This window comes from Branchiostoma belcheri, unplaced genomic scaffold, assembly GCF_001625305.1.
Source record: "Branchiostoma belcheri isolate BF01 breed outbred unplaced genomic scaffold, Haploidv18h27 scaffold100, whole genome shotgun sequence".
Lineage (NCBI taxonomy): Eukaryota > Metazoa > Chordata > Leptocardii > Amphioxiformes > Branchiostomatidae > Branchiostoma > Branchiostoma belcheri.
The window spans coordinates 691,954-719,346 of NW_017802381.1; the positions used below are offsets into that span (position 1 = coordinate 691,954).

General features: G+C 40.8%; 1 protein-coding gene across 1 annotated transcript; it reads left to right on the top strand.

Annotated features, from left to right (window-relative positions):
- Positions 1-2,861: 2,861 nt before the first annotated feature.
- LOC109473247 (ankyrin repeat domain-containing protein 6-like) lies at positions 2,862-26,562 on the top strand. Its single transcript, XM_019773127.1, has 15 exons — positions 2,862-2,877; positions 4,228-4,376; positions 5,529-5,627; positions 12,596-12,694; positions 15,456-15,554; positions 16,115-16,213; positions 16,550-16,648; positions 17,227-17,325; positions 17,921-17,998; positions 18,817-18,915; positions 19,854-19,952; positions 20,373-20,633; positions 21,470-21,601; positions 22,628-23,105; positions 23,904-26,562. Exons 2-15 carry the CDS (start codon positions 4,260-4,262, stop codon positions 24,521-24,523), a joined length of 2,478 nt encoding a protein of 825 aa, XP_019628686.1. The 5' UTR covers positions 2,862-2,877; positions 4,228-4,259; the 3' UTR covers positions 24,524-26,562.
- The last annotated feature ends 831 nt before the right edge of the window (positions 26,563-27,393 follow it).

The following is a 27,393-nucleotide window of genomic DNA, read 5'->3' on the forward strand; positions in this document are numbered from 1 at the left end:
GAGGGTTGAACAAATGGGACAGAATATGGTTTGGCGAATAATGTAATATTCGAGTTCATTTCCTTACAATTTCGTCTTTTTCCGTTTGATTTTGGCATTCTACGACATTGGTATAGTTTTTACTTATTTTTTTTGTAACCTACGGTATATTTTTGCTCCTTTTGCAACTGTTTTGTACGATTTGCAGTATGGTTGAAAACTTTTTTTTTTTTGGAAACGGCCGAAAATTCATGCGCGCGCGGATGTCATCCATATAATCAAATCAACATGGCCTTAGTTAAAAATCAGATGAATTCAAAGCTCCTTGGTAAACCGGACCACAACGTGGGGAAGAGCATCAAACTGTTTTCAAGCTGCGGCAGTCTCATCATCAGTCAGTCGGCCGACGATATTTGGGGGCCCGCAAGCCCTTTTCCGTAGAGCGTAATCGGCCGTTTTAATTCTACGTAGAGCGTAGACGGAGCGCTCTAATTCAACGTAGAGTGCATTTTGCGTAGAGCGTATTCGCTGTTTTAATTCTACGTAATGCGTTGTAGCCACTTCGAATTTATCGTAAAGCGTAATCGAGAGGTTTCTGAATTCAGCGTAGAGCGTTGTCGGGATCCGCCTCCCCCACCCCTTGCAGGCCCTCATCATTTTTTTGGTGGTGGGGTGACTTAGCCTCCTGTGCAGGCTCTGAGGTGGGTGGCAATTTTGAAACGTGGTGGGAATGGAACCTTGTCTCGGTCGGTGGCTATTTGGGATGGCCGGCTATTAAAATAACGCGTTAAAAACTCTTCAAAACGCTGTATCAAAAGCCCCACCCGCCTCGGAGCCTGCACAGGAGGCTAGGGGTGGGTGCTAATTTGCCATGTTCAACATGGACCACGGTTTCCATGCTTTAGTTTCCATGCTATAGCGTTCGCCAAGAATGTAATAAAATCTACTCTACGGGTCCTCCTATTTTTAGTTCAAAATTGATAATTGTGAAATTGTGTCTTACCAAAGATATCATTACTAAAAGTATACGTTTCGAACATTTATATTACACTTGAGTCCTTAAATTGTCACGGGAACAGGGGTGGGACAGCGCAATTAGTTATATCTAATTCGTCCCCAATATGTCTGCTTTGCTATTGTTTGTTCGTGTACATTTCTGTGTTAACTTCGATGGCGTCGCTTACATAAGTGTAACTAACTTGACTGCTTTGCCATCGCAGTCTTGTATTTTCTTTTATGTGCTTCGAAGTTAAAAAAAAAATGAAAAAATCTCAAGCTCCTGTCTACCTTTTATCAATGTAGGCTATTATGTAGCATTACCGCGGGACAGACTCAGTCGTGGGGGAATGCCCACATATGCCCCCGGTAGGGGGGTCCAGGGGCATGAAATTTGAATCCTCTGAAATGCAATTTTCTGCAAGTTTATTTTAATAGGGGAACAATTTTGACTGGTACACACAGCTAAGTTTTGAGTATTTTCTAGCTAAGTACTTCTTTCACTTCTTCCACATGCTATTTATCTCAATATTGACACAAGGAGGGATCAGGGAGCATAATAGTATGCTTCCCGGGAAAATCTTGACCCGCCGAAACGCCGTTTCCTGCATTTTGGGGATGCACTTTGCTGGTAGTGGCGGCCCAAAACGTGAGGGCAAGGGTTGCAAGTTTGATTAAGCTATACGTAAAATTCGTCGTTTTACGGTAAAATCCGGGTAGCTACAACGCATTACGTTGAATTAAAAATTACGCTCTACGCAAAATACTTCGCCGTTGAATTAGAGCGGTTTTCTACGCTCTACGCAAAAGGGGCATGCAGGCCCCCTGGAAAGAGTAGAAATTAGCCATAGGTACATAACATGGCAGGGGAATTGGTCCGCCAAACACTTTTTGCTGCAACACTAGGTAAATATTTTTGCCCTATAAAGAAGTGTTTGGCGCTAAGGCTTAGAACTTTATATATTTCGACCAGTTCCTCTGATCTTCCTCAGTAGAGCTGACCCAGTGAGACTAGTCACGTGCCTTCTTTGAAGTGCATGTGGTGTGAACACTGGGTGTAGCTGACATCTGTCTATTTGGCCATTTACTGCTCCCAAAGCCTGCTTAGAGGCTGCCAAACAGGCTTTGAAACGTTACGTCACTGGCTTACAAGCAACACTACCCGTCTACGTCACTTCCGCTCAAGGTAGGTCTTTGGTCTCCGCAAGGAGGTTTGTACTTGAATCTCCCTGGTCTCCACATAATTCCACATAGAGGCAAATCGGAAATTGTTTCCAGTCGGGCGTTGATAACCTCAACCTCTGCAATACCCGAAAGAACAACAGAACTTGAGATATCCACAGCCTGCGATCAGCCAGCGTTCAAAGGTCAATGACCGCACAGTGTTTTTTTTTATAATAGCAGAGCCAAATCACTCCGTCGTTTGAGCCTGGCCGTTTTCTCACGTCCAGAATGTGTCTCTACAGCCAACAACAACGAAGTATCGCACTACTAAATATGCAATGTGTTACGATAAAAACGCTATCTTTCTGCCAGCATTGTAAACCTGATAACTATTTATAAATGCGGGGAAAATTAGGTCCTTGGTTTCCTAGAAGTTTTTGCGGAGTGATATTATGAGTTTCCCCTGTAGTGCGGTTTATTGACTGTGCACTTCTGCCGCCCCTCCCCACGCGTACTACACACAACGCTAGAGTTTAGTACAGCTTTTCAGCAACCATAAGTGCCAATACAAGAAGCACAGAGACAGGAACGTGGACGTATCAAGAGATGGCAGTACACCAGGTTGCGTCTAGCGCATTATAAATAGAGGTGAAACGAGGACAACAACAACAACTCCAAGAATTTAGGTCCAAGAGCTATGGAATGCACAATTACTTGAATTAGTTACAGTTTCCTCAGGTTGGTAAACTTTTCTGCTGATGAAAAATGGATGAATGTTGTGTGCCATTTCATATGTCATTGTCCTTTCCGGGAACAAACTCATATCGCACTTTTGTATGATCGGGGAGGCTATGAGTATAGTATGACGTTCTCATGCAAAGAGTTGGAGAAACTGTGCCACTGACACAAATACACAAGTGATAAACAATATCTGTTACAAGTTTGAACGATGCCTAATTTCCTGAAACACGTGTAACCTCAGACTCTGAGTCTTTAGTCCAGTGGGTGTTTGTACACGTGCGTGTGTGTGGCAGTAAATATGTAGCCTGGGTGTCAGACCCTACCGCGAGTAAGTGATAATTGCTTCGGCCAGAGAAGCCATACGCCCCGCCAACCCAGAGTTGGCACCCTGGCTCTAATTAGCTCCTCACTACTGGCGTGAAAGATAAAGGGTTTGGGTGTAGCGGACATTAGGGTGTGTGTTTGTTTGACACACCTGTGTGTGTACATGTAACAGTTAAGTGTGTGTGTATGTGTGACACACCTGTGTGTGTACAATGTAACATTACATCTAAGTGTGTGTGTGTGTGTGTGTGTGTGTGTGTGTGCATGTGTATCTGTGCCTCTGTGTGTGTGTGTTTCTGTGTGCGCCACAGGTACCTCTATGGATCAGCATGACTGTATGTTGTGTCTTTATGTCATACATGGGCCGCGATTACGTTTGATACGGGTGTTCTGGCCCGTGTGATAAATAGCGGTATGGCCAGGGGGTTCTTAACGCGTACGGCCCGGGCTTCTGAATGTTCCATAGAATGATTAGAACGCGTTTCGTTCTAACCGCGTGCACTGCTTTCGAAAATTCGAATACAAATTTCGGACGTTGGAATTGATTTGTTGGTTTAGGGAAAGGTGTTTTCTTGGGTGGGTATGACATAAATAAAATACAACACGGTGTATTCTGCATCACCCTCGGCCCCAGCCCCCCCGCGGATCGGATCGCCCGATGGCCAAAGGCGCACGGTTGGGCTGGTACCTTGGCCGATACAGAATACCCCGTGTTGTACTCTATATGTACAGCCCTGCTGACCCACAGGTACAGACTGCGCCTTATGACTGTATATTGTGTCTGTACAGCCCTGCTGACCCACAGGTACAGACTGTGCCTTATGACTGTATATTGTGTCTGTACAGCCCTGCTGACCCACAGGTACAGACTGTGCCATATGACTGTATATTGTGTCTGTACAGCCCTGCTGACCCACAGGTACAGACTGTTCCTTATGACTGTACATGTATATTGTGTCTGTACAGCCCTGCTGACCCACAGGTACAGACTGTGCCTTATGACTGTATATTGTGTCTGTACAGCCCTGCTGACCCACAGGTACAGACTGTGCCTTATGTCTGCTGATCCTGATGCTATGCTGGCTGAGCAGCTGTTCTATGCTGTCGCCAGGGGGCAGACTGACAAGGTTGTCCAGCTCATCCAGGCAGGGGCACGGCTCTTTCTAGACAAGGTAACATCCTGTCTTGAACGTTCATCTGTGTTGGTAGAAATCATTATGAAGCAAGTTTAAACTGTAATTTCCAACACAACAAATTGGACTCACCCAAATGTTCGACTGTACAGCTCCAGTTTTTGTCAAGGAATGAGCAATCCAGAGACGGAGGGCGCCACAGACTTTCTGCAACCTATGATCCACTGCTCACGGAGTCACGTGTGTTATATGTGTGACGTCACTGAAGTGGTGGATTGCTCATTCCTTGACAAAGACTGGAGTCAAAAATTTGAGTGAGTCCAATTTGTTGTGTTGGAAATTACAGTTTAAACTTGCTTCATGAGGCTTCATGAGGTAACATCCTATCTTCTGCTGAAGATATTGACCAAAAAGTACAGTAATTGTCCCAGAATCCCTGTGAATGATCTGTGCTTTGTGAAATTTGAGAAATATGGTGTGCTCTATTGAGCTTTAAAGTTTAACAAAAATTAGAAGAACATTATGAGTTCTAACGTCTGAAGGGGGCCCGCAAGCCCTTTTCCGTAGAGCATAATCGGCCGTTTTAACACTACGTAGAGCGTAGACGGACCGCTCTAAAATTTTGCGTAGATCGTATTCGCCGTTTTAATTCAACGTAATGCATTGTAGCCACTTGGAATTTATCGTAAAGCGTTATCGAGAGGTTTCCGAATTCAGCGTAGAGCGTTGTCAGGACCCCCCCCCCCTTGCAGGCCCTCTCTGAAGTCTTGTGTTGATCGAATTTTATCATGGCCAAGCAGGACATGCACGATTATATACTGGTCTGGTACTCTATAGTAACTGTATAGTCTTGTGTAGAAACCCCCCTCCCAATTATAGCCACCATTTGAATCTCCTGAATAGTAGGGTAAGTCCAATATTTTGTATAGGAATAAATTAAATTTCAAACTTATAATTACTTCATAATGACTTCTACCAATACAGATGAACTTTCAAGATAATTTTTGATGTTTGACGATTTTTTTTCCTGGCTCATATTTGGACGATTTTTTTTTCTGGCACATATTTGGTTTGACGAACTGCATAATTCTTAGTGTCCTTGGAGGCAGGTATCAAAGTATCTATGCCGGCGTACCCCATTATGCTCTCTTTCCTGTCTTCATGAGTGGTTGTTTCCTGTGTATGTTGCAGCATGGCCACACAGTGCTGCATGTAGCGGCACATCGCGGGTTCACACACACACTGAAGGTCCTTCTCCAAGCTGGATGTGAGCTCGACATACAAGATAATGTAAGTAGTGGACTTTCGGCATTCTGTAGATTCTACAGGTTCACGTATTATTAGGAGTAGGAAAAGCAATTTGAAAGCACAATCCTACACCAAGGCAGCTTTGTGGTCTGTATAATATCATGTTCGCTATACAGCAAAATATTTTCATGACCAGAATTTAATTCGTAATGGGCCGGGGATTGTCAACAAACTACAAACAGTTTTTTTCTCTAGAATTTTTACTATGTTTTTCAAGGCCCTTCCTTTATAAAGCAGTGTTTTTGTTAGTTCTGCTGTTTCCTCTGTGGAGTTTGGTCTGATAAAAGAATGACTTGACTTAGCCGACCCAATATAAGAGTAATGTATCTATATCACTTTTATCAGACAGACAATTACAGAACAAAATTGATGAAATGCATACATAAATTGGGCATGGGCTGGGGCATAGACTAGAGTGTACACGTACACGGAAACCTTTGAGTTTGAAATACTAAATGTAAAGGTAAAAACTTGTAAAGAACAGGAATGTCCTACAAAATGAAGGTAACTACATCTAGCTTGACAATTTGTTTTTTTTTCTTGATATGTAAGATTGTTCTTGTTTTACTATTTGAATGCCATATCTACTAATTACATCATTATTGACTTATGAAAATATAACTTATATAAGTTGCAAATAATCCTTGCACAATGCCATCCCGCATCTTGTTTCATAGCTTCCACAGGAGTAAAGACTATTGCATCAGATTTCTCAAAGTTCATGTAAAAGGTTATGTATAATTATATGCTATTTTGAAGGAAATTATTTCCCTTCCTTTTTTTGAACATACAAACATGTATTTGAGCATTATTTTATTATTTGACACAAGGACTTAATTTCTTACCTTGAACATTGTAGTCATTGAATTGTTTTCTGTGTCCATAATGGCAAATATCATTTGCATATTTGTGAATCAGTTTTTCTTCTAGGAGAAGACATATTACTTCGTACATTAGCTTGCATGTGGCAATTTGGTCACAGTTAAGTACTTTACATTCAACTCATCAAGAGAGTCACACTGGTACCAGCACAGAGAAGGAAATTCAGTGGTTTTTTTTCAGCCAATCAAACCTACACTAGCATGTAATTTCAGTCTATCTGGAGACATTATAAGGCCACAGCAAGTAAATTTTATGGATGACATCCTCTGCAGACTCCAAATCTAATGCGAGCGGGCGAAAAAAACAAGGCGGGTCGAAAAAACAAGATTCCTATATTCTCAAATTTTGACTCAATAATTGTACAAATGGTTTTGATTCAGTGAGAACATCACATATACACAGTCAGTATCACATATCGCTGTATCAAAGTAAAAAAAACAACATTGAATCAGAGTCTTTTCTTGTCTCCTGTCTTCATAGTTATCTGCCATTCACGTTCCGGCATGGCATCAGACATCTTTGCCCATTTTCGGCATGTTGACCACTGTCAGAGGGCAACAAAATTTCTTGTTTTTTTCCCCAAAATCAGGCGAAAATTAATGCGTGCGCTGATGTCATCCATAAAAATTACTTGCTGTGGCATAATGATGATAACACTAACAGTTATGTTTATACATGTCCTTAAATCAAATAAAGCTAGATGCCATTGTTAGCTGTCATTTTATTAGTCAAATTGAGAAGAAAGAGGGAACATGTAATTGTACTTTGCATTGTGCTTCTCTGTTGACATATAACTTGAACTGTTCCAGCATCAAAATGGTTAAACCACTCAAAACACAGTAAGCAATTGATGTGTATTGTAATTATGCAGTGATCTTTGTCAGTGCATAACATAAAGTCATGTACTTTCTCTGGCCACTGTTCTTGTTAAACTCTAGATGCTGTCAATGACCTAAAAACTTGTACCAGTGCAATACTGCATACTGTACAATGTATATCTATCTGCTCCATACATCTATGTATATAAGTCAGGGTTCTGCCCAGCCTGACAGTTTTTTTCTGTCATCTCACCTATCGAGCGCCGAAGGCATGAGTGGGGTACAAGCATACAAGTTTGACTGTATTATTGTAAAGAAGTACTTACAAATGTAGTGATGAAAGCTTCAGTGTTGTGTGTATAAAGTCCAGAAAAGATATATGTTGTGGGTGTTGCCTGTGCAATACAGTAGTATTTAGACATTTATGTGTCTGCTTCCCTCTGTTTCTGCAATGGACCTCTGACAGCACCTGCTGAGATGAATCCATTGGACCAGCTGGAGTGGGACTTTTATGATCTGGGGTGTGACTTACACACAGAGGGGGTTGTGAGGTATCCCCCCTCCCCGGGGGCAGGTGTTCGGTACCCCCCCTACACCCGGCGGCTGTCCCAGTGGCTGGATGGTGATGAGGAGTTTGCCTTCAGCTGCAGCAGGTCTGCCTCGTCCCAGGGCTGGTCGGCCGGGTCTTCTCAGGACAGCCACACCTACACACACGCACTACGCCACGCCTCAAGCAAACTTCTCAGACCTGCCTCCAAGGAGCCTGGTACAAACTTTCCGCAACAAGGACAGGACAGGAGTGTTCCTGATGAAAGGCTTCCGTCTCAAAGATCCAGGCAATCTTCAGGAATCCAGCAACAAGAGGACACCACACGCTCCACAAGACTGGCACAAACCAAGCCAGCTACTGCCTTGGAAGAGGTGCGTATCCGGAAACGAATTAAGGGCCAGTCTCAGGTCTTTCAGTGTTTAACTTTTGCATGTAATTTGTTGTTTTTTGAAGACGTTGCACAAACCCCTACACTTTTTTTTGTAACTCAAATAGTTATGTATAATTTTATCATATTGACACTTAGAAGTCAAAGAACTTATAATTAGTGTGTTAAATTCAGAAAACAAGTTAACTTTACATTGCAGAAGAAAGGTCGACCCTCAAAATGAACATAAACACAAATGAGAATCAAGATAGTATGTCATTTCCCTTACATGGCTTCTACACTTGAATGAAGCTGCACAATTTAAAAAATCATTAGACAAAAATCATACTATAACCAGTCTCATTTGTATAATTAATTACTGACGGAATGCTACAATAGCCTTTTTTGCTTCCATTTGTAAGACTTGCAAACTTTAGGTATTTGCATGTAGTTGGAAGGGATGGTCAATTTATTCAAAGGAGGACCATTCTTGCAAAACCCTTCTCATATGTCATTATCAGTCATAAAGGTTAATAACATCATAGGGAAGATATGAGATTGTAGAAACATGGCATCTTAAGTTATCAATCTTCAAAGAAGAACCACCTTTCATATCACAAAACTAGTTATGAGGGCACAAATCATTTTGTTAAATACGGTATACATTGTACATTTTGATTTCTGGTACATGGTATATGTTAACAACCATTCCTTTACCTGAATCATCATACATGATAATTACTAATGACTACTTTAACTTGAGAGCTCATCTGTCTGCCCCTATGATTGTAGTTGAAGAGTACTGTACATAGAATTGGGTCTGGCAATCAGTTTGTGCAATAAAATAATATAATTGTTTTATTGCAAATTCATGCCCAAGAGCTAATTGCAGAAACAGAAGAAACATTTGGTATAGAAACACAATTAGTACACATAGAACTACTGATAACTACTAAGAAACTACTAGTAAAAATTACTGGGTTTGACTTCTTTTTTGAAGACAGAGGAAGACAAAGGATCCCACTTTTTCTGTAATTTGTGGGTTTTCGGATGTTAAGAGGAGAGTAGTTTTCATTTGTATATGTGTGAAAGTTTGGGTAGAATTTGGAGGCTACGTCCAAGAGTTCATTTCATTCATTGCTATAGAGGGTACAATTTGATATAAAATGCGTTTCGTCTTCTACCGTATTCAACGTACAACGTTTGCAAATTTGTTCATGCACTTAATAGTAACAAGTAATATTAACAACAAAAGTCATTTGATGTAATATAGCCAGCATGCCTGTGAAGCTGGTATGTTATGTTGAAGGGTGGTTATACTGGCTTTACAGATACAGAACATAACTGGAATCCGATTCATGTATTTGAATTTTTGAAAGTGGTACACGTGGAGCAGGTAAAACATGTATGGAACTTTTGGAAGCTGTGTGACAAACATTAAAACCTGTATGATATGGCTAGTTATCACATGGGCCGGAACACTGCCCACTTATAATTATGTACTCTGTTCTTGGGTACGTCCAATATTGCATGCTGCCTTGTTGTGAGGACATGTTCCTCAAAACTTAAGATTGGTACCTTGAACCATGAACAGGGACATTGATAAGATTGGTAGTGGTTTTATTATTTTCTTAAGATGGAGAATTAGGTCTTGAAGTTTGCCATGATGATAAATATGAAGTATGATTACTAAATTACAAATACAAAATATGTTTTGCTGATATTATAAAACAGTGCCCAAACAGAACTTGGTTCATTACAAAACATCCATATTTAACAATTTAATTTAAATGGTAACATTTCTTTGGTGCCAGGAGTGTTGCCATCCACCCAGGTGCATCAGCACTAGCTAGTCTACACCAGACTCCTTTGCAGGACCCTCTATGGCCGGCCAACTCCTCTGGTAAATGATGTCCCCCTCAGCCTGTTTCTACTATTTATTCAGCCTGCAAAGGAGTCTGGTGTAGACTAAGCACTAGCCCTGAAACTTGGACAGTGTAGGTTTCAATACTACTACCTGGTTACAATACTGTGCACCTCTATGGGATGGTAGTTGTCAGAATTGCCGGCTGGAAAGATAAGCTAGTAGAAGCTGGCCAGTGGAAAATGGGAACTTACCATCCTACCTGCCTTTACTTGGCTATTGATGATAGACTAAGTATACAGGCAGTAGTATTACAGGTCTGCTGAATCAGGCAAATGGGTTTAAAAGGATTTAGATTTTCAAAAACATTTTTAAGAACATTAAACTCATTACTATTAGAAGTAGATAACGGCATATTGGAAAAGTTCTATAGAAGACATCCCCAACTGAGGAGAAGCATGGTGCTTTTTTTTATAATATCTGAGTCTAATTATAGTGATGCTGCTTATTTACAATAATACAACACTGAACATGGACTATTTGCTTGTTGACTCTCTGTTTAGGATTAAATTTAAGACATTTTAACGGTCCTAAATAAATGTAGTGTGTTGTGTCAGGATGTACAGATTGTGTTGTTGTAGGAAAGTTGACAATGTACAGTTGTGATGTGTTGTTCCATGATGGCTGTACTGATGTGTTGTTTCACGATGGTTGTACTGATGTGCTGTGTTGTTTCTTGATGGTTGTACTGATGTGCTGTGTTGTTTCTTGATGGTTGTACTGATGTGCTTTGTTGTTGCATTGTTCCAGAATGGTTGAATTAATGTGTTGAGTCTGTCCAGGACGATTGCACTTCCACTCTATATGTTGTGTTGTTCCACAAAGAGTTCCACAAAGAAATGTTGTGTTTCCTGTTTCAGCCCTGAAAAATAAAATTGGGTCAGTAGGTAGGGATTACCTTTTTTGTTTAGACTTTCACGATCTCTAGTTATCCAACTTTCACCAAGGAGGTCCTTGCTTATACAATACAGTTTAACAAAGTAAAACTGGCATTAGGATATGTTATATTTTCAATGTCAATGTTGGAAAACTGACTGTACAACTTCATCACTCAGGACTCAGGTGTCAGATCAAGACTAGAAAAGGTAGATCAGCTTGAAAAATTTATGTCCTTTGCAGGGGTCCAACCCCCAAAAAGGCTAGGGTGGGCAGTTTTTTCTAGGGTTGCCAACCCGGTTGGTGGGGAAACAGGAAGCACAACATTTTTTTCCTAGGCCTTGTACTTAATATATGATTTGTTGTTGCAGGGTGTCCTCATGATGATGTTCTAGGACAGTTGTACTAATGCCATATGTTATATTGTTCCAGGATGGCCATACTAATCAATTATAATGTGCTACATGTATGTTGTGACAGAATGGAGGTACATGTTCTAATGTGCTGTACTGTGTTGTGTTGTGTTGTTCCAGTATGGGTGTACTAATGTGCTGTATTGTGTTGTGCTTTTCCAGACTGGTTGTACTAGTGTGCTGTATTGTGTTGTGTTCCAGTATGGTTGTACTAATGTGCTGTATTGTGTTGTGTTCCAGTATGGTTGTACTAATGTGCTGTATTGTGTTGTGTTCCAGTATGGTTGTACTAATGTGCTGTATTGTGTTGTGTTCCAGTATGGTTGTACTAATGTGCTGTATTGTGTTGTGTTCCAGTATGGTTGTACTAATGTGCTGTATTGTGTTGTGTTCCAGTATGGTTGTACTAATGTGCTGTATTGTGTTGTGTTCCAGTATGGTTGTACTAATGTGCTGTATTGTGTTGTATTGTTCAGGCAGGTTGTCCTAATGTACTGTACTGTGTTGTGTTGTTGCAGGCTGGTTGTACTAATGAGTAATGTGCTATACTGTGTTGTGTTGTTACAGGCTAGTTGTACTAATGTGCTGTATTGTGTTGTGTTGTGTTGTTGCAGGCTGGTTGTACTAATGTGTACTGTGTTGTGTTGTTCCAGGCTGGTTGTACTAATATGCTGTATTGTGTTGTGTTGTTGCAGTATGGATGTACTAATGTGCCATATTGTGTTGTGTTGTTGCAGGCTGGTTGTACTAATGTGCTGTACTGTGTTGTGTTGTTGCAGGCTGGTTGTACCAATGTGCTGTACTGTGTTGTGTTGTTGCAGGCTGGTTGTACTAATGTGCTGTACCGTGTTGTATTTTTGTAGACTGGTTGTACTAATGTGCTGTACTGTGTTGTATTGTTGCAGGATGGTTGTACTAATGTGCTGTACTGTGTTGTGCTGTGTTGTTGCAGGCTGGTTGTACTAATCTGCTGTACTGTGTTGTGTTGTTGCAGGCTGGTTGTACTAATGTGCTGTACTGTGTTGTATTGTTGTAGACTGGTTGTACTAATGTGCTGTACTGTGTTGTATTGTTGCAGGCTGGTTGTACTAATGTGCTGTGTTATGTTGTATTGTTGCAGGCTGGTTGTACTGCCCTCCATCGTGCTGTAGTAGGAGGACATGTGGAGGTGGTCCAGGCTCTTATTGAGGAGGGTGCCAGTGTGGACCGACAAGATCAGGTCAGGGAACAGCCAACCTTAACATTGATATGTACCGGGAGGGGTCCCAATTCCGACCTACATGTATGTTCCATGCAAATGCACATACTTTTGGTAATAGTTTGTCTGACCAAAAACTTGCGCAACATGAGCTTAAATATTGACAGATAAAGGTAACAACTATTAAAGCTGTACAGCTGTGTACATGTATTTCACTTCAGTGTAGCGCCTTGCACCCAAGCATAATGGTTCGCGCAGGTTTTTTTGTCATTTTGCCGGTGGAACGTTCTATCGCAAAAGGGGTGCACTAATTCCGATCTAGCTGAAACACAGGGTGATCTGTGGAGAGAGTTTAGTAATTAAAATACACAAATTGTTACCAAAATAATCTTGTGTCTTAAAAATGTTCTGTCCCAAACAAGTCCTCTTTTTACCATTACACGACTTTCTCCAAAGCGGCTTTCAAAATCAAAGCTGCGTTTTTAACACGCTCGTCAATCCCCAAAGAAGCGTCAGTTTCATGCAGATTTTTTACTCGTCTGTTGTCGGAGCGTTCGAGCTTACTGTTGTCGACACAGAAACTGCTGTTCAATGTGGGTATTTATACTTAGGCACATGCACCCATGCATAATGCCGCAACAATGATTTTTCAATCTAGTACGGAATTAGGGGTAGGTCGGAATTAGGACACCCCCCGTTACATTCTAATCACTCCCCCAGGCTTTTTGTGTTATAACTTCTTAACAAGTTTGACTGTACCTTAAGCCGCTGTCACATATTTGTGAGTTTGGCCTCCTGAACACCAGCAGAATGTCTTCCATCCATGTCAGGATGGAGCAGGGTCAGCTGGTGTTCAGCAATGTTGATGACTGTTTGGCTGCGCTAGCCAAATGTTTCAAAATGTTTCAAACATTCAGGGGTTGGTCGGAAGGTTCAGCCATGTTTGACTGGTGTTCAGTCAGCAGAACACCAGTCATTTGAGAGTAAGTCAGTAGTGGTCGTGGCATGTTGGGTCAAATTTAACTCAAATTTAACTCAAATTTAAGGCCTAAATATGGCCAGAATGTTCCCGAACTTCAACTGACCTTGGTACTTGCGGGATGGTCCTGGATGTGTGACGGGCTTTAGATTGTATGTGGGGTGAGGACACTTCTTCCTGAGCAGAAAAGCTACTGTAACATGTACCTACCAAGCAAAACTGCTGTAGTACCATAACAAACCACCAGGGGCCACCAAATCTATTATTTCGAGCTCTCATCAAGACCTACCCACCTACCAAATATCAAGATAATCTAGCCTTCTTGACTTATGCCGTTGACAGACAAACACACATATACAGAGCCACACACACAGCCAAGAAAACATAACCTTCTTAGCGAAGGTAATAACAGGATTATGCTACTTTTCAGCTTTTCACGACAACATATTATGAATTGAATCCCTTCTTTTCATCTACATGTATGTCAGTTGTGATAGCAAGAAAAGGCCTTGACAAGTGTGTTGTGAAAAGTGGAATAGTAATGTGTGGCAGCCATGTACGTGTACTGTCTGATTACTGTGTGAAGTGCAGCCCACGGCCCAGAAAATTAAGTCTATAAGCTAGTAATTAATGTTTATGAAGTGTGGAAAATCCACTTACCACCATGGGCATAGGCGCATTCACAAAGTAATCAGACAGTAAGCCTTTTTTGAATGATTTTGTGAAGCAGCAAGCAAAATTTGTGTGGCTTTAATGCAGTTTCACATATCCAAAGCACTTATGTGTTTGAGCATAAATCGTGGCTATTTAAACTAGGAATTTTAATCCGCTAAGCAGATTACGGCTGCCATTTTGGATTGAATTATAGTGACAAGCCTGAGGCATTGTGGGATAACATAATTGGTGATTGCAGAAAGTCATTTTGACCTCTGACCTCCACTTGTTTGTGTTGCTTCTTAACTAATTTCTGCTATGCTTTTATCTGGGGAATACCTGATCCAGAAATTCTTTATTTTTCAAAGTTGTTTCAATGAGAAATGGATGTTGTAATAGTTGGCAGTAAACTAATATTACAATATAGGTATCATTTCTTGTTTAACAATGTTTATGATGTCAAAATTTAGGAAAATGTAGGAACCTTGTTTTTTTCGGCCACTCGCATTAGATTTGAAGTATGCAGAGGATGTCATCCATAAAAGGTACTTGCTGTGGCCTAATTTGGTGATCATCCACACAGTGTACCGGGTACTTGCTTGCTACATGTATGTGACTTTGTTCCTAACGTGGCACAGTGTTTTATTATACAGGCATCCTAAGAACAATGCTTAAGGGTTTCATCAGGTTTAAGCCACAGTAATTAGATTTTATGGATGACATCCTCCGCATACTCCGAATCTAATGTGAGCGGGCGAAAAAAAAATATGGCATGGTCGAAGAAAGCAAGGTCCCTACATTTTAAAATTTTGACTCAATCATTGTACAAATGGTTTTGATTAAGTGGGAACATCACATATACACAGTCAGCATCACATATCACTGCACCAAAGTAAGAAACAAAACATTAAATCAGAGCTTTTTCTTGTCTCCTCTCTTTATAGTTATCTGGCATCCACCTTCCAGCATGGCAACAGACATCTTTGCCCATTTTCGGCATGTTGACCACTGTCAGAAGGCGACAAAATTTCTTGTTTTTTTTTCTCCAAAATTAGGCTCTGATGTCATCCATAAAAATTACTTACATGAAGGTGGCCTCAGGTGTGAATATTTGTCATAGATTTAAATCTGAACTTGTGTTTCTGGCAGAATGGAAACACACCCCTACATGAAGCTGCCTGGAATGGCTACAGCAGAACTGTGGAACTTCTGATCAAAGCAAGAGCTAACATCCATGCCAAAAATGAAGTAAGTCACCTTGTATTCTATTTTCTCCAGTTGTGTACGCATCTCCTTTAACATATGCACCTCTGGATCCAATCATGGTGACAATCGCAAAAAGGATGAAACTACACAGTGTTGGATAAATTTTGTATTAAAATTGGTACGAGAAAATCTAAAATTATGATCTAATCATCATGTTGACTGTAAACTTGGAAGCACAATTTGCACAACTCCTGAAAACAAATGTGAAACCCAGCACGTTGGCAGAACGTGCTGCGCCTGCGCAGAATCCCGATTTTTCACAGTTTTCGGTGGATTTTTGGTCAACGTTACATCAGTATTTTGCCTGTTGCAAAGGATATCTTTTCCAACATAACTACAGACGAGATGTTTTCCTTATATGCGCGAATACAATGGTTACGTTATATGACGCGTTCTGCCAAAGTGCTATGTACAATACATAATGGGTTTCGCGCAGGTGCAGTGTGTTCTGCCGACGTGCTATGAAACCCCAGCCTGTGATGAAGGCAAGCCAGGATGTTATCTATGTGTGTGTGTATCTAACATGGATGATGTGTTCTCAGAACGGCTTCACCCCCCTGCACCACGCTGTTCAGAACGGCCACTCTCAGAGCTGCAGGATGCTGCTGATGGGGGGCTGCTGGCCGGACGCCAAGAACAATGTAAGTCTGCAGGCTCAGACAATTCTATGCTTACTTAAGCTGTGGTGGACCAGTCCTTCGAGGACCCTTGTCCTGCCGAGCGCAACATTTGTCGTTCTGCACAACAGTACCATCTGTTTAGCACCCTGTATAGTTACGATTTAGGGGTATTTCTTGTGCAACACATCACACCGCAGCGAAACGCAACGAATGCGGAAGTAACTATGCCACTGCAGGGCAAAAAAATTTGGGGGTCTATGATCATGACATGAAATTATTGAAAAATATTGTGCCAGGAATGTCAGCAGGACAAGGGTTAACTAAAGTTAAGAATACTTGAGTTGTGATCATTTCCAGTACGGGGACACAGCTCTACACCTGGCCATCAAGTATGGTCATGTGACCAGCACCAGGATTCTCCTCAGTGCCAGATGTGACGTCCACCAGAGGAACAAGGTACCAGCTCATCCGCAGATAAGGCCACACCATCTTAATTTTTTGGTTCTCAGATTTTTTGAGAAAAAAAATGAAGGGCAGGGCGGAAAAAAAATTTAAAGTAAAAAGTCTAGGCATCCTATTATAGCCCCAAATGCTACGATATATAGGAGCCATGAAGTCAACATAAAAGGCTGGTATTTAAACAATGAATTTTGAACTTTTAATCAAACCACTGCATTGATAGATGGATAAACTGTAACAACTAGGAAGAAAAGGACTTTCCTCAACTGTTGGGGGCAAAATATGAGCATATTTGAGTTGATTCAGAACCAGAAATTTTTTTTTTTTGCAAATCAGAAAAAATAAAGAGGCGAATCCGAGAACCAACAAATTAAATTGGTGTGGCCTAACACCATCATTACATTTACATTTGGCCATTGAAGACTATTGTTAGATACACTGATTTAGAAACACAGTCTCATAAATTTTTAAAGTACTTTCCCACTTTTCCAAAGTTGAATCTCAGATTTCTTGTTGCTGCCATTTTGCCTGTAGGAAATGAAGAGTATGATTGTTTGTTTGTTTGTTTGTTGCAGGATGGTCGGACAGCCTTACATATTGCAGCACATCTGGGTCTTAGAAAACTCACCAAGATCCTTGTAGAGGCCAATGCAGATGTCAATGCAAAAGACAAGGTACTGTTACAATACAGTCATGTACATCAGTTACTCCATCTACAACACTCAAAACAGTCCATGTCTTCCCAGTTTCCGCAATGCGTAGTCCAGTGGCTAGCGATCCTGCCTTTGGACTAAGAGGTTGGGAGTTCCAATCCCGGCTGTTGTCGCTCACCCGACATACACGCTACTGTTTATGGTTGCAGTCCTTTGGACAGGACGTTAAACCGTGGTCCACTGTTCATTGCGCTTGTCAAATAGAGCTAGGGGAATTTCTCTGGTACAATGAACCTGTAAATACTGTACATAGCGTCTGTCTTCTCTGTCACGACCAGAATAGAATAACATATCAAGTAGAATTTATATTTTTATATAAAAGCAAAAAATATAGTGGAAATGCCATTTGAATATTACACGAAGAGACCACCATTAAACAGATTATTTGCTAACAAAAGTTTCCCTCCCCATTTTCTGTGTAAAATTACTTTAAATTTAGAGATGAAAAAAACTTTTTGTTGAAAAAAATGTTGGTAAAATTCCAGCTTCATTATATCATGTACAATTGTGCAGTTTCTCTGGAATGTTGTTAGATCAGGATTGTGATTTATTTCAGGATGGGAAAACTCCCATTGATCTGGCAAGAGACAAAGAAAACCCAGAGTGTATCCTCATCATGACCTCAACTCCCAAAGTAAGTACATGTACTGTAACACCATACTGTGGAGTCCTTCCTTTTTGGAGGGCCTTGATTTTGTAGGATAGGAAAGGAGTTTTTTTTCTGGTGTTTTGAGTTCGGAGTTAAAATAATTCTGTGGCACAGCTGTTACTTTTGCCTAGAACTTACATGTAGGTTATGTTACCTATTAGCGAACATATTTGTTTGAAAGGTGGAAAGAAAAAAAATTACAATGTATACTAGTCTTGCAGGGATTCTTACCTGGCATAGTGGTAGCCTAGACTGACTTCTAAAATCTCACATGATTTATGATATTCTGTATCTGTATCTGTATAGCCGGTATAACCGCCTTTCGGCGTAACACACCAGCTAATTGATATTGTTGATGATGATGATATTGTTATATTACATGTATATATACCTGGAGCAATAAGGTTTTTTTTCGTTGTACATGTATTATCAGGGATCAAAATTCATTTTTGGAAATAGGTGCACTGGTGCACCCAACGTAAAAAATTGGGTGCACAAAATTTTCTGTGGGTGCACCATATAAGATAAAATAAGTAGAATGTCAGAATTAATATGTTTCATTTCTAAAAAGAGGTACTACAAGAATCATTTTACTATTTTTCTGACACTTAGATGTTAAGAATATGTTGAATACTAATACTACTCTACATTTAACATCTTCTTTTGACATGTAAACCTACAAAAAATATTTGGGTGTACTGGTGCACCCACAGAAAAAAATGTGCACAGCTCCAAATTTGGGTGCACGTGCACATGCACCCAGTATTTCGAGCTCTGACTATAGATTGAACTGTTATTCTCAGGGAAAGAGATCTGGTCGTGGGAGGAGCACACACAGGAAAGACAACAGTAACATCCGCAGGTCCCACTCCCTGCCTGCTGACGGAACCAACAAGGGCAAGGTAAAGTACAATGTGTGTGGACAGGTGGCCAATCATGTATTTCCAATACATTCAAACCTGCCAAGGAGACCACCTCTTCATGCAGGCCACCTGTCCATGGTGACCACTTTTTCTGGGTCCCCAAAATTTTTCCCATTGACACAAGCATTAAGCAACCTGTCCAAGGTGACCACCTGGCCAACGTGACCGCCCTGAGTTGGGTCCGCTCAAGCCCATGTTGATTATTGATGATAACTAATGAGAAATCATGGAGAAACCAGTCAGTTTGTCTTAACTACTGGATGATGTTTTAGTTTGACGAAAATTGTTCCATGTGCCATACTGAGGCGACCCTCTTCAAGGAGACCACCTGTCCAAGGTGGCTACTTTCTTTGGTCCCCGGCCCTGGGTGGCCGGCTGGACAGGTTTGACTGTATTTCCAAGCAGTGTTCTAGCCAGTGTCCGTCTTTCCACCATTTGATGGAATTTTACTGCTTGTGATGGACAAAAGGTTTGCCCAATCCATCAAGAACCTTAACCCTGTGTAAAGATATGAAAAGAGATGTCATAAAACTAAGCTTCGTCTACCAGAAAAACTTGCCCCTCAACATGCAGGAAATAGCATTTCAGAGGGTCTCAAAGTTTTCAAAATGTTCACAGGGGAGCATGTCTAGGATTTTCACGCCTTTGGCACTTGACATGATAATACATGTATGTGAAAGTAACAAAATTCAGATAACCAAAACATAAGGTCCAGTGGAAGGTAGCTGAGGAGGTACCGAAATGTTGCACAGGTAAAGACTATTAAATTTTAGCTGTTGGACCAAGACTCTTGTATGCCTAGTATGCACCTAGAATAATGTAGTCATCAGGATCTTGTGCTATACATGTAATATATTGTGTCTGGTACTACATATAAGCATTTTAATCTAAATACATGTATGATATGTTTTTTCAAGGAACAAGTAACACAGCAAAGAAAGGACAAACCAGTGAAAAGGGTTCAGATCCAAACCACTAAGGACAAACATACAAGGAAACAGACCCCATCTATACAGGTACATGTTATCATGGGTACAGTTTCAAACTTTCAAACTTCTGCCAGTCTAGGAAGGCATCAGTATCAACACTGCAGTCAAGTTTTCAGGCTTTTTTGCTTTAAGATTTTCCTTTTCATGACTCAAGACCTAAATATTTTGACAAATGAGTTTTCAACCCCTAAACTGACAACAATCATAGACTTACATGTAACAGTCTTTGGAAATTCATGTTAACTGTTAAGTGCTACATCAGTATAACCATTTTCTTACCAAAGTTGATGTCATAACATTTTTGAATTATAATAGGTGACAAGAACAAACCAGGTTCAAACATTAAGTAGAAGAAAAGTACATTTAACATAATAACTTGAATTAAAATATATCAATTACATATGGTATCAATACGTGTTCATTACATTTGTACTGCTGTTTTTTTAGGTCAAAAGTACCCCTCATGTTGGGAGGTTCAGGGAATCTCAGGACAGACTGAGGCACCGGCACCAGCACCACCACACCAGGCCCCCTGCAGGCAGGCAGCCCCCTGCCCAGACCCCCCCACACCTCCTGTCCCAAACCCCCCCTCACCTCCTGCCCCAGACCCCCCCACACCTCCTGCCCCAGACCCCCCCACACCTCCTGCCCCAGACCTTCCCACACATGTACCACATGGTCCGCGATCAGAAGGGCAACCTGCAAAAGGTAACAGGCTCTACAATAGATTAGACATCCAGGTTAAAAATGCATAAACAAATTTGAATGAAAGCTCATCAGTGTTGGTAGAATCCATCATAAATTATACATGTAGTCAGAGTTCAATGATGTAATGTTAAATAGAAAGGCCGACATTTGCCTTGGAGCAAATGTAGCGGATGGCTTCACCAAATTTTACAACATGGCAGGGAAAGAAGGAGAAACTCAATTGAGTTTTCCAACTCAATTGGAAAACAATTCTTTACATTGATATAACTATAGTATGAAGTGACAACAGTTGGATAGCTATCCCCTACATTGTACTTTATTGGTTAGGATTTTTAATTGCATAATGCAAACTGTTGATTTTCAAGATAAAAAGAATGCTGGAGCAGGAAAGCTTGACATATCTACCAAAACACTTGAATGCAGTTTATATGTTTATATGGCATGGCTTTGTACAGGTATTATTTGAGTTAACCCAATCAAATCCCAACAGCCAATCATCAAGAAGAATAGAGAAAAGCTGCATGCCTATTGGTTGCTTACTCTGCATGCCATTCTGATGACTCGCTGATGACACACTGCTATAGTACATTTTCTCTAACACAGCCAAAAAGCTCAAATAAAACCATTCTAAAAGCCTGTATCACAAAACTGAAAAAATGCTTGGGGGTATTTGCCTTCATGCCAAATTTCATGGCCCAAAATGAAGGAGTTGAATCAATTTAAAGAAAGGGCAAGGAGAAGGAGGAGAAGAAACATGAGGAAAAACAGTAATTGTCTTTACACATAGTGGTGAAGCCATAATGAATTGTAACTGTGCACCTATTGTGTCCTAACAGATCCCTGTGTACCAGTGTTACGGCTGCTCCCCGTATTTACAACAGATGGAGAATAAACTGGAGGCACACAGGGAGGAACTTTTGGCAGAAATTGACGACTCACACTGGGCTCTCAACACACAACTACAACAGGCAAGTACCATGATTATAGTATACTGCTATGTCAGTCTAAACTTGTCCCTCTATTTGGATAAGCTAGCAGGCCTGCAAACACACCATTCACTTGCAGCTACTTCAGTTGGCATTGTTAACCTTTACTAACTTCTACCCTGGTTACCAAATCTATTATTATAGCTCCTGAGTCCTACATCCTCTCCGCTATTTCCAGGCTATTTCCAGAGAGGATGTAGGACTCCGGAGCTAAAATAGGTCTGGTAACCGTCCTAACTTCCTTCTTGCGGACTGTTTAAGCACAGTTTTGGAGTGAACACCTGTGTGTATACAGTATAGATAGATAATCCGGCCCTGGGCTGTCAATGTGACTACTGTCATTGCTGCTAAGTAAAGTGTTTTCTTCCATACATGATTTAAGAGTCAATTAAATGCTGTTTCTACTCAGTGTTAAACCTGTTTCAGCATCAGTTAGCTGGACAAAGGAAGGTCTTTTCAACCCTCCAAGTGCAAACCCTACCTATGACTTGTCAAACTTGCCCAAGCAACCAACTAGAGTCTATAAACCAACCATCTGGCAATGACAACTGATTTTTCTTGGTCCTGTTTTTATTTCCCATAGACATACCGGTAAGCATTAAGGGACTTTCTCAAGCCAACTAAATGTCTAATGCTATCCAATCCCTGCTCTTGACAACCATGTCATTTTTATACATGAAATTTTGGATGAAAAGTAGGGCGAAGTCATAGTGAAATCAGATACTTTGAGTTGGGTTTTCAGCCAACTGGGACATCAAAGGACATTGGGTCATATCCTAGGTCATTGGGACAGTCTGTGACAATATGGGTAGGAATATAGTATATTGAAAGTCGCAACCTGTGTCTCGGCCTTGTCTTGACCACTTGAATGTCTAAGAAGGCCACTTTTCTTCAGCCCCCAGCTTGTCATCTTAGACAAGTTTGACTGTACTCACAAAATTCTGAAACCCTGATCTAGAGCACCCTAGACAAATGTACTTGTTACAGACAGTATCTTTTCTGTTCCAGATGGAGAGAAAATGCTCCCATCATGCAGCATGTTTGGACCAGTTGTGCCGTGAACGCGTGTCCGCCGAACAGACGGCCTGTCTGCACCGCATCGACAAGCGCGCCACGCAGGACCGGCGAGAACTGCAGGCGGACACGGACACCAAGGTGAGGTCTGTCCGCGAGTCGCTACAGGCCTGGATGGAACAGAAGTACTGCAGTCTGCAGGAGAGGATGGAGAGAGTGACGTTGTCAGGCCAGCGGGGGGAGAGTGAGGCAGGCAGGACCACAGACAGGACATGGCTGCCTCTGGAGAAGTCTCAGTCAGAAGGTGTGCTGCTGACAGGAACACAGGACAGGTCTACATTCCCACACAGGACAGGTCCTACAGAACACAACCATCTGCACCCTACTGATGATGAGAAACTGTCCAACAGCAGAGCTCACACAGCATGGAGTGGGGAAGGACTGTCTACCAGACCTGTCCAGCCTTCTACAGGTACACGTTGATATCACTTCATCACTTCAGCCAAAACTTACAAAAGAATTACAAAAAAAGAAACAAAAACAGAATCCCTACCTACTGACCATATTTGTAAAGGCAACTACTTTGGTCTTCTTGGTTAACATTCAATTTCCATGTTTTACAGTAAGTTTCTAATCTATTTAAAGATGTTTGTAGACCCCGTTGAGATTCAGAAAATATAACTAGGTCGTCTGCGTATAACAAGCAAGATACTTTCTTATTATGTAATATTTGGGGGGGGTTACAAGAATGATCATTAAACTCATTTGCTAAATCACTAATGTATAAATGAAATAGTGTTGGGCTCAGGTTATTTATTATTATTACAGCCTTGTCGAACCCCACAGTTACTTACAAAAGTTTCGGTAAGACCGCGGCTAGTTTTGATACAATTTGTTGTTTAATGACAGTTACGGGAAGCACAACTTTTTTTCCATAGGTACCAGGTCCGAATCACAACACGACTATAATCGTAATTTTTACCGTTACATGTATTCTCTGCCAGGGACAAGGTAACGTTTGTTTGTTTACAAGGCTAAATATAATAATATCAAAACATTACAGATGGAGATTTGATTACAAATTTCTGTAAAATCTGGATTCGGATTGCAGAAAATTCCCCTAGCACCTTTCCCTAAGAATATCACTTTGGAGTAATTATCGTTAGGTGTATGACTTGTGCATGTTTACTAGTGGGCATGCAGTAAGTACAAACTTTTGCTTCTGTGTTGTATATAATTCTTATGAATGTTGATTGCTGCTTTTCTTCAGGAAGCCAGCAGTTGTCCCCCTCATGGCAGGACCCATCCCTGCGTGCTCCTGTCTACCGTCCCCAGGCTAGAGAGCCTGTACCAGGAGTGAGAGCCAGCTATCCACGTTTGAGTCAGGAGTCTTCACTCCCTGATCATGGCTCATACGCCCGAGTACAAGACATCTCTCCTGCACCTCTTCACACAGCTGAGGCAGGATTTCCTAAGGAACACCCTACCAGCACACAGGCCAGTAGACATTCACACCAGCAGTACCAGAGGCCTGCCACCACACATCCAACACCACAGGCTGCTACTCCCACGTACACTGTCCAAACAAGTTTCATGCCTCAAACTAACCAATTCTCGCTAAGTTCTGAGGAAGTTTACCCGAGCCACTATACTGGCATGCCCCCTGGTGACCCGTGTGTGGATGACAGTGCCATCTCCTGTGATAAGTCTGTCACCACCAGCTATCTCTCCTACGGGACACAGAAGAATGATGACAGTGTGCTTCAGAGTGACAGTACAACAGAACAGAACAGTCTGTGTTACATGTCCAGGAGAGGGGATGGTGACAACACAGGGCTTCCTTCAGACATACATGTACAACACTTCAGCACACATGGGTCACATGTATGATGGGCACTGCTGCACAGTTCTATGCAATCATTATGTACACTTGTATGTGGTGTTGTGTGGCGTAATGGCAGGGTTGGCCCAGAACTGGTTTGAACCCTGCTACGTCACCCATCTTGTGCTCTTGGGAAAGGCACTTTGCACAACTTTTCCCATGTGAAATGGGCTCCTGATTTTCAGGAGGTACAGTTTTAAAAGGCGATGGAAGGAGAGGGATGGGGTCCACCTTCCAATACCCTGCCCTAAACACACTGGATAACAACCCCACTGCCCCTACGGCCTCAAAAATGGCTGTGGGACTACCTTAACATTTATGTATACCTGAAAGAAGTGTCGAGATGCGTTAAACCCACATATCACAAAAAATGGGCTCTGTTATTTATTTAAAATATAAATAATTATTTATGATTTATAAATGCTTTGTTTTTACATTGCTGTAAACTGCCCAAAGTTAGTAAAATGTCTTAAATGTTTTAACTGTGAAATGCACACATTTTGAAGTGTGTTACCGGTATTATAATGTACAAAACTGCAGCTATATTCTATATTTAGTACATATTTTTTCACCCACTTGAGTTAACGTAACGGTTCAAGAATAGGGACATAGGGGTTCAAGACATGCATTTTAACACGTAATACATAAGTCTCATACATTGCGTTGTTTTGGTTTCTTGTTTTTGCATTTGATAACTTACAGATTTTTCTATTTCAGAGTGAAACAACATGGGTCCAATTGTTATTATGACTTTGTGTGTGTAATATAAATTATAAGTTTATGTACATATATAACAAATATAATTTATGTGCATGCATACATTTGCACATGTATGTTGGCTGTTTGTAATCCTAACTTGAGCTTCGTTTAAATTCAATGTAAATGTTTTGAAGGAGAAAATTGACAAAAGAAATGTTCCAGAGTTTGTGATGGCATCAGGGTAAGTTTTTTTTTTTTCTCAAAGAAAAGTGCATGAATGCATGAATGCTCTTCAACCTTTTGGGCCAAAATATGACTCTTTGGGAGTTGAGAATCTGGATTTTTTTCTGGCAAATCAGAAAAAAAAATGAAGAGGCAAATCCGATAACCAATTTTAAGATTAGATTGGTGTGGCCTAATTGATCAAGTATTTATAGAAATATCATTGATGAAATGTAGGTCTCTTTCCAGTGTATTCTGGGTCAAGCTAATCTGGGAGGTAAGAGCAGATGATGATGATGATGAGGAATCTTCCATCGTTGAACTCCATAATTCATATGCAGAAGACTAGACTATCAGTATTTTATTAGAAAAATGTGGTGCTTTGCTTTCTTCCAGACAAAATGCAGGACACAGCCTCCATGTAGTGTGATTGTGTATGATTAAGTTACAAAGAAAATGTATGTATGAGAATATTTATTCAATTCGTACACCCATGGATGTGCAAGTTAGATTTCTTAAAATGAGCTATACAGTTTTGGAAAACATTATATTTGTATGACTTTTCTATCCATATCAAAGACTGGGGATATAGATATGATATCTTGACATGAATACATATACTGTACAATACATTGTAGTTGTTACTAATAGATACCATGTACTTGTTAAAATGCCAAAAAATTGGAATGAAATGCTGTTAGATACAATGTAGATGAAAGTATAACATTTTTGTACAATGTGAGGGCAGAAGTGTTTGAAAAGGACTGTATATTTATCTCTGTATACTTGATCAGCCATGATGTACTATTGAATAATAATATATGCACACTGGGAATGAATTATTTGCAATAGATAATTATGTTATGTTTATGCTGTTGTGATAGTTAAAAACAAAGTTGAATTCTAGTCTGAAACTTGACTGACTGTGGTATTGAAGCTTGGATAATTGTTGAATAAATTAATTTATTAATTACCCAGCCTCCATGGCAGACTGGTCAATATTGTAATATTCTTACAGGGGAAAGACAGACATGTACCTGGTACTGAGTTTTCCTCCCACCCCTTCTGCTAAATCATGGCTGTAGAGCATGACTTAAGGCTGTAGAACAGTTCTAATGGCCACCCCCGGAGTCTATGACGCGGTGCTGAACACCATCCACACACAGGCAAACATACCTGTCCTTGGTGCTGAACACCATCCACACACAGGCAAACATACCTGTCCTTGGTGCTGAACACCATCCATACACAGGTGGACATGCCTGTCCTTGGTGCTGAACACCATCCACACACAGGTGAACATGCCTGTCCTTGGTGCTGAACACCATCCATACACAGGTGGACATGCCTGTCCTTGGTGCTGAACAAATATCAAACAAATGTTTCTGATGTTTTAATAGCAATAGTCTCAGCATTTTGGGACCCTCCCTTAGAGTCTAATTGGTAGTACAGGCAAAATTCTTGAAGCCTAGCTAGAACATCTTAATATGTTAGAGGTACAATGTAACCAGCACTGTGTGTTACAGAAAATATATAGGCTTTTAGACTGTATAATTTGGATTGTGAAGTTTTTCCAGTTTGTGTATAAATGCGCCACATTACAGAACTGCATTCCAGGGCTTAGCCTGCTGTTAAGTTGACCTCTGCAGGGCACTATATTATAGGGGGTCTTACACACAAAGAAAATAATAACGTTTTCAGTTTTTACAGATGATACACTAAACCAAAACATATTTCCCTAGTGCACCCTACTATAATTTTTACCATGTTGAAGTGAGTCACATTGGGGTCCTTTACTATAGAAATCCCCATGAGGCAAAAACTGTGTTCTCACAAGTCATCACATTTCTGTACATCCTGCTCCCTCATGTATAACAAATCTTGTACATGTCTTGCATTGTGAGCTATTTTCCATTGCTCCCTAGCCTACTGGAAAGCTTTCAACTGTCTTTCATCC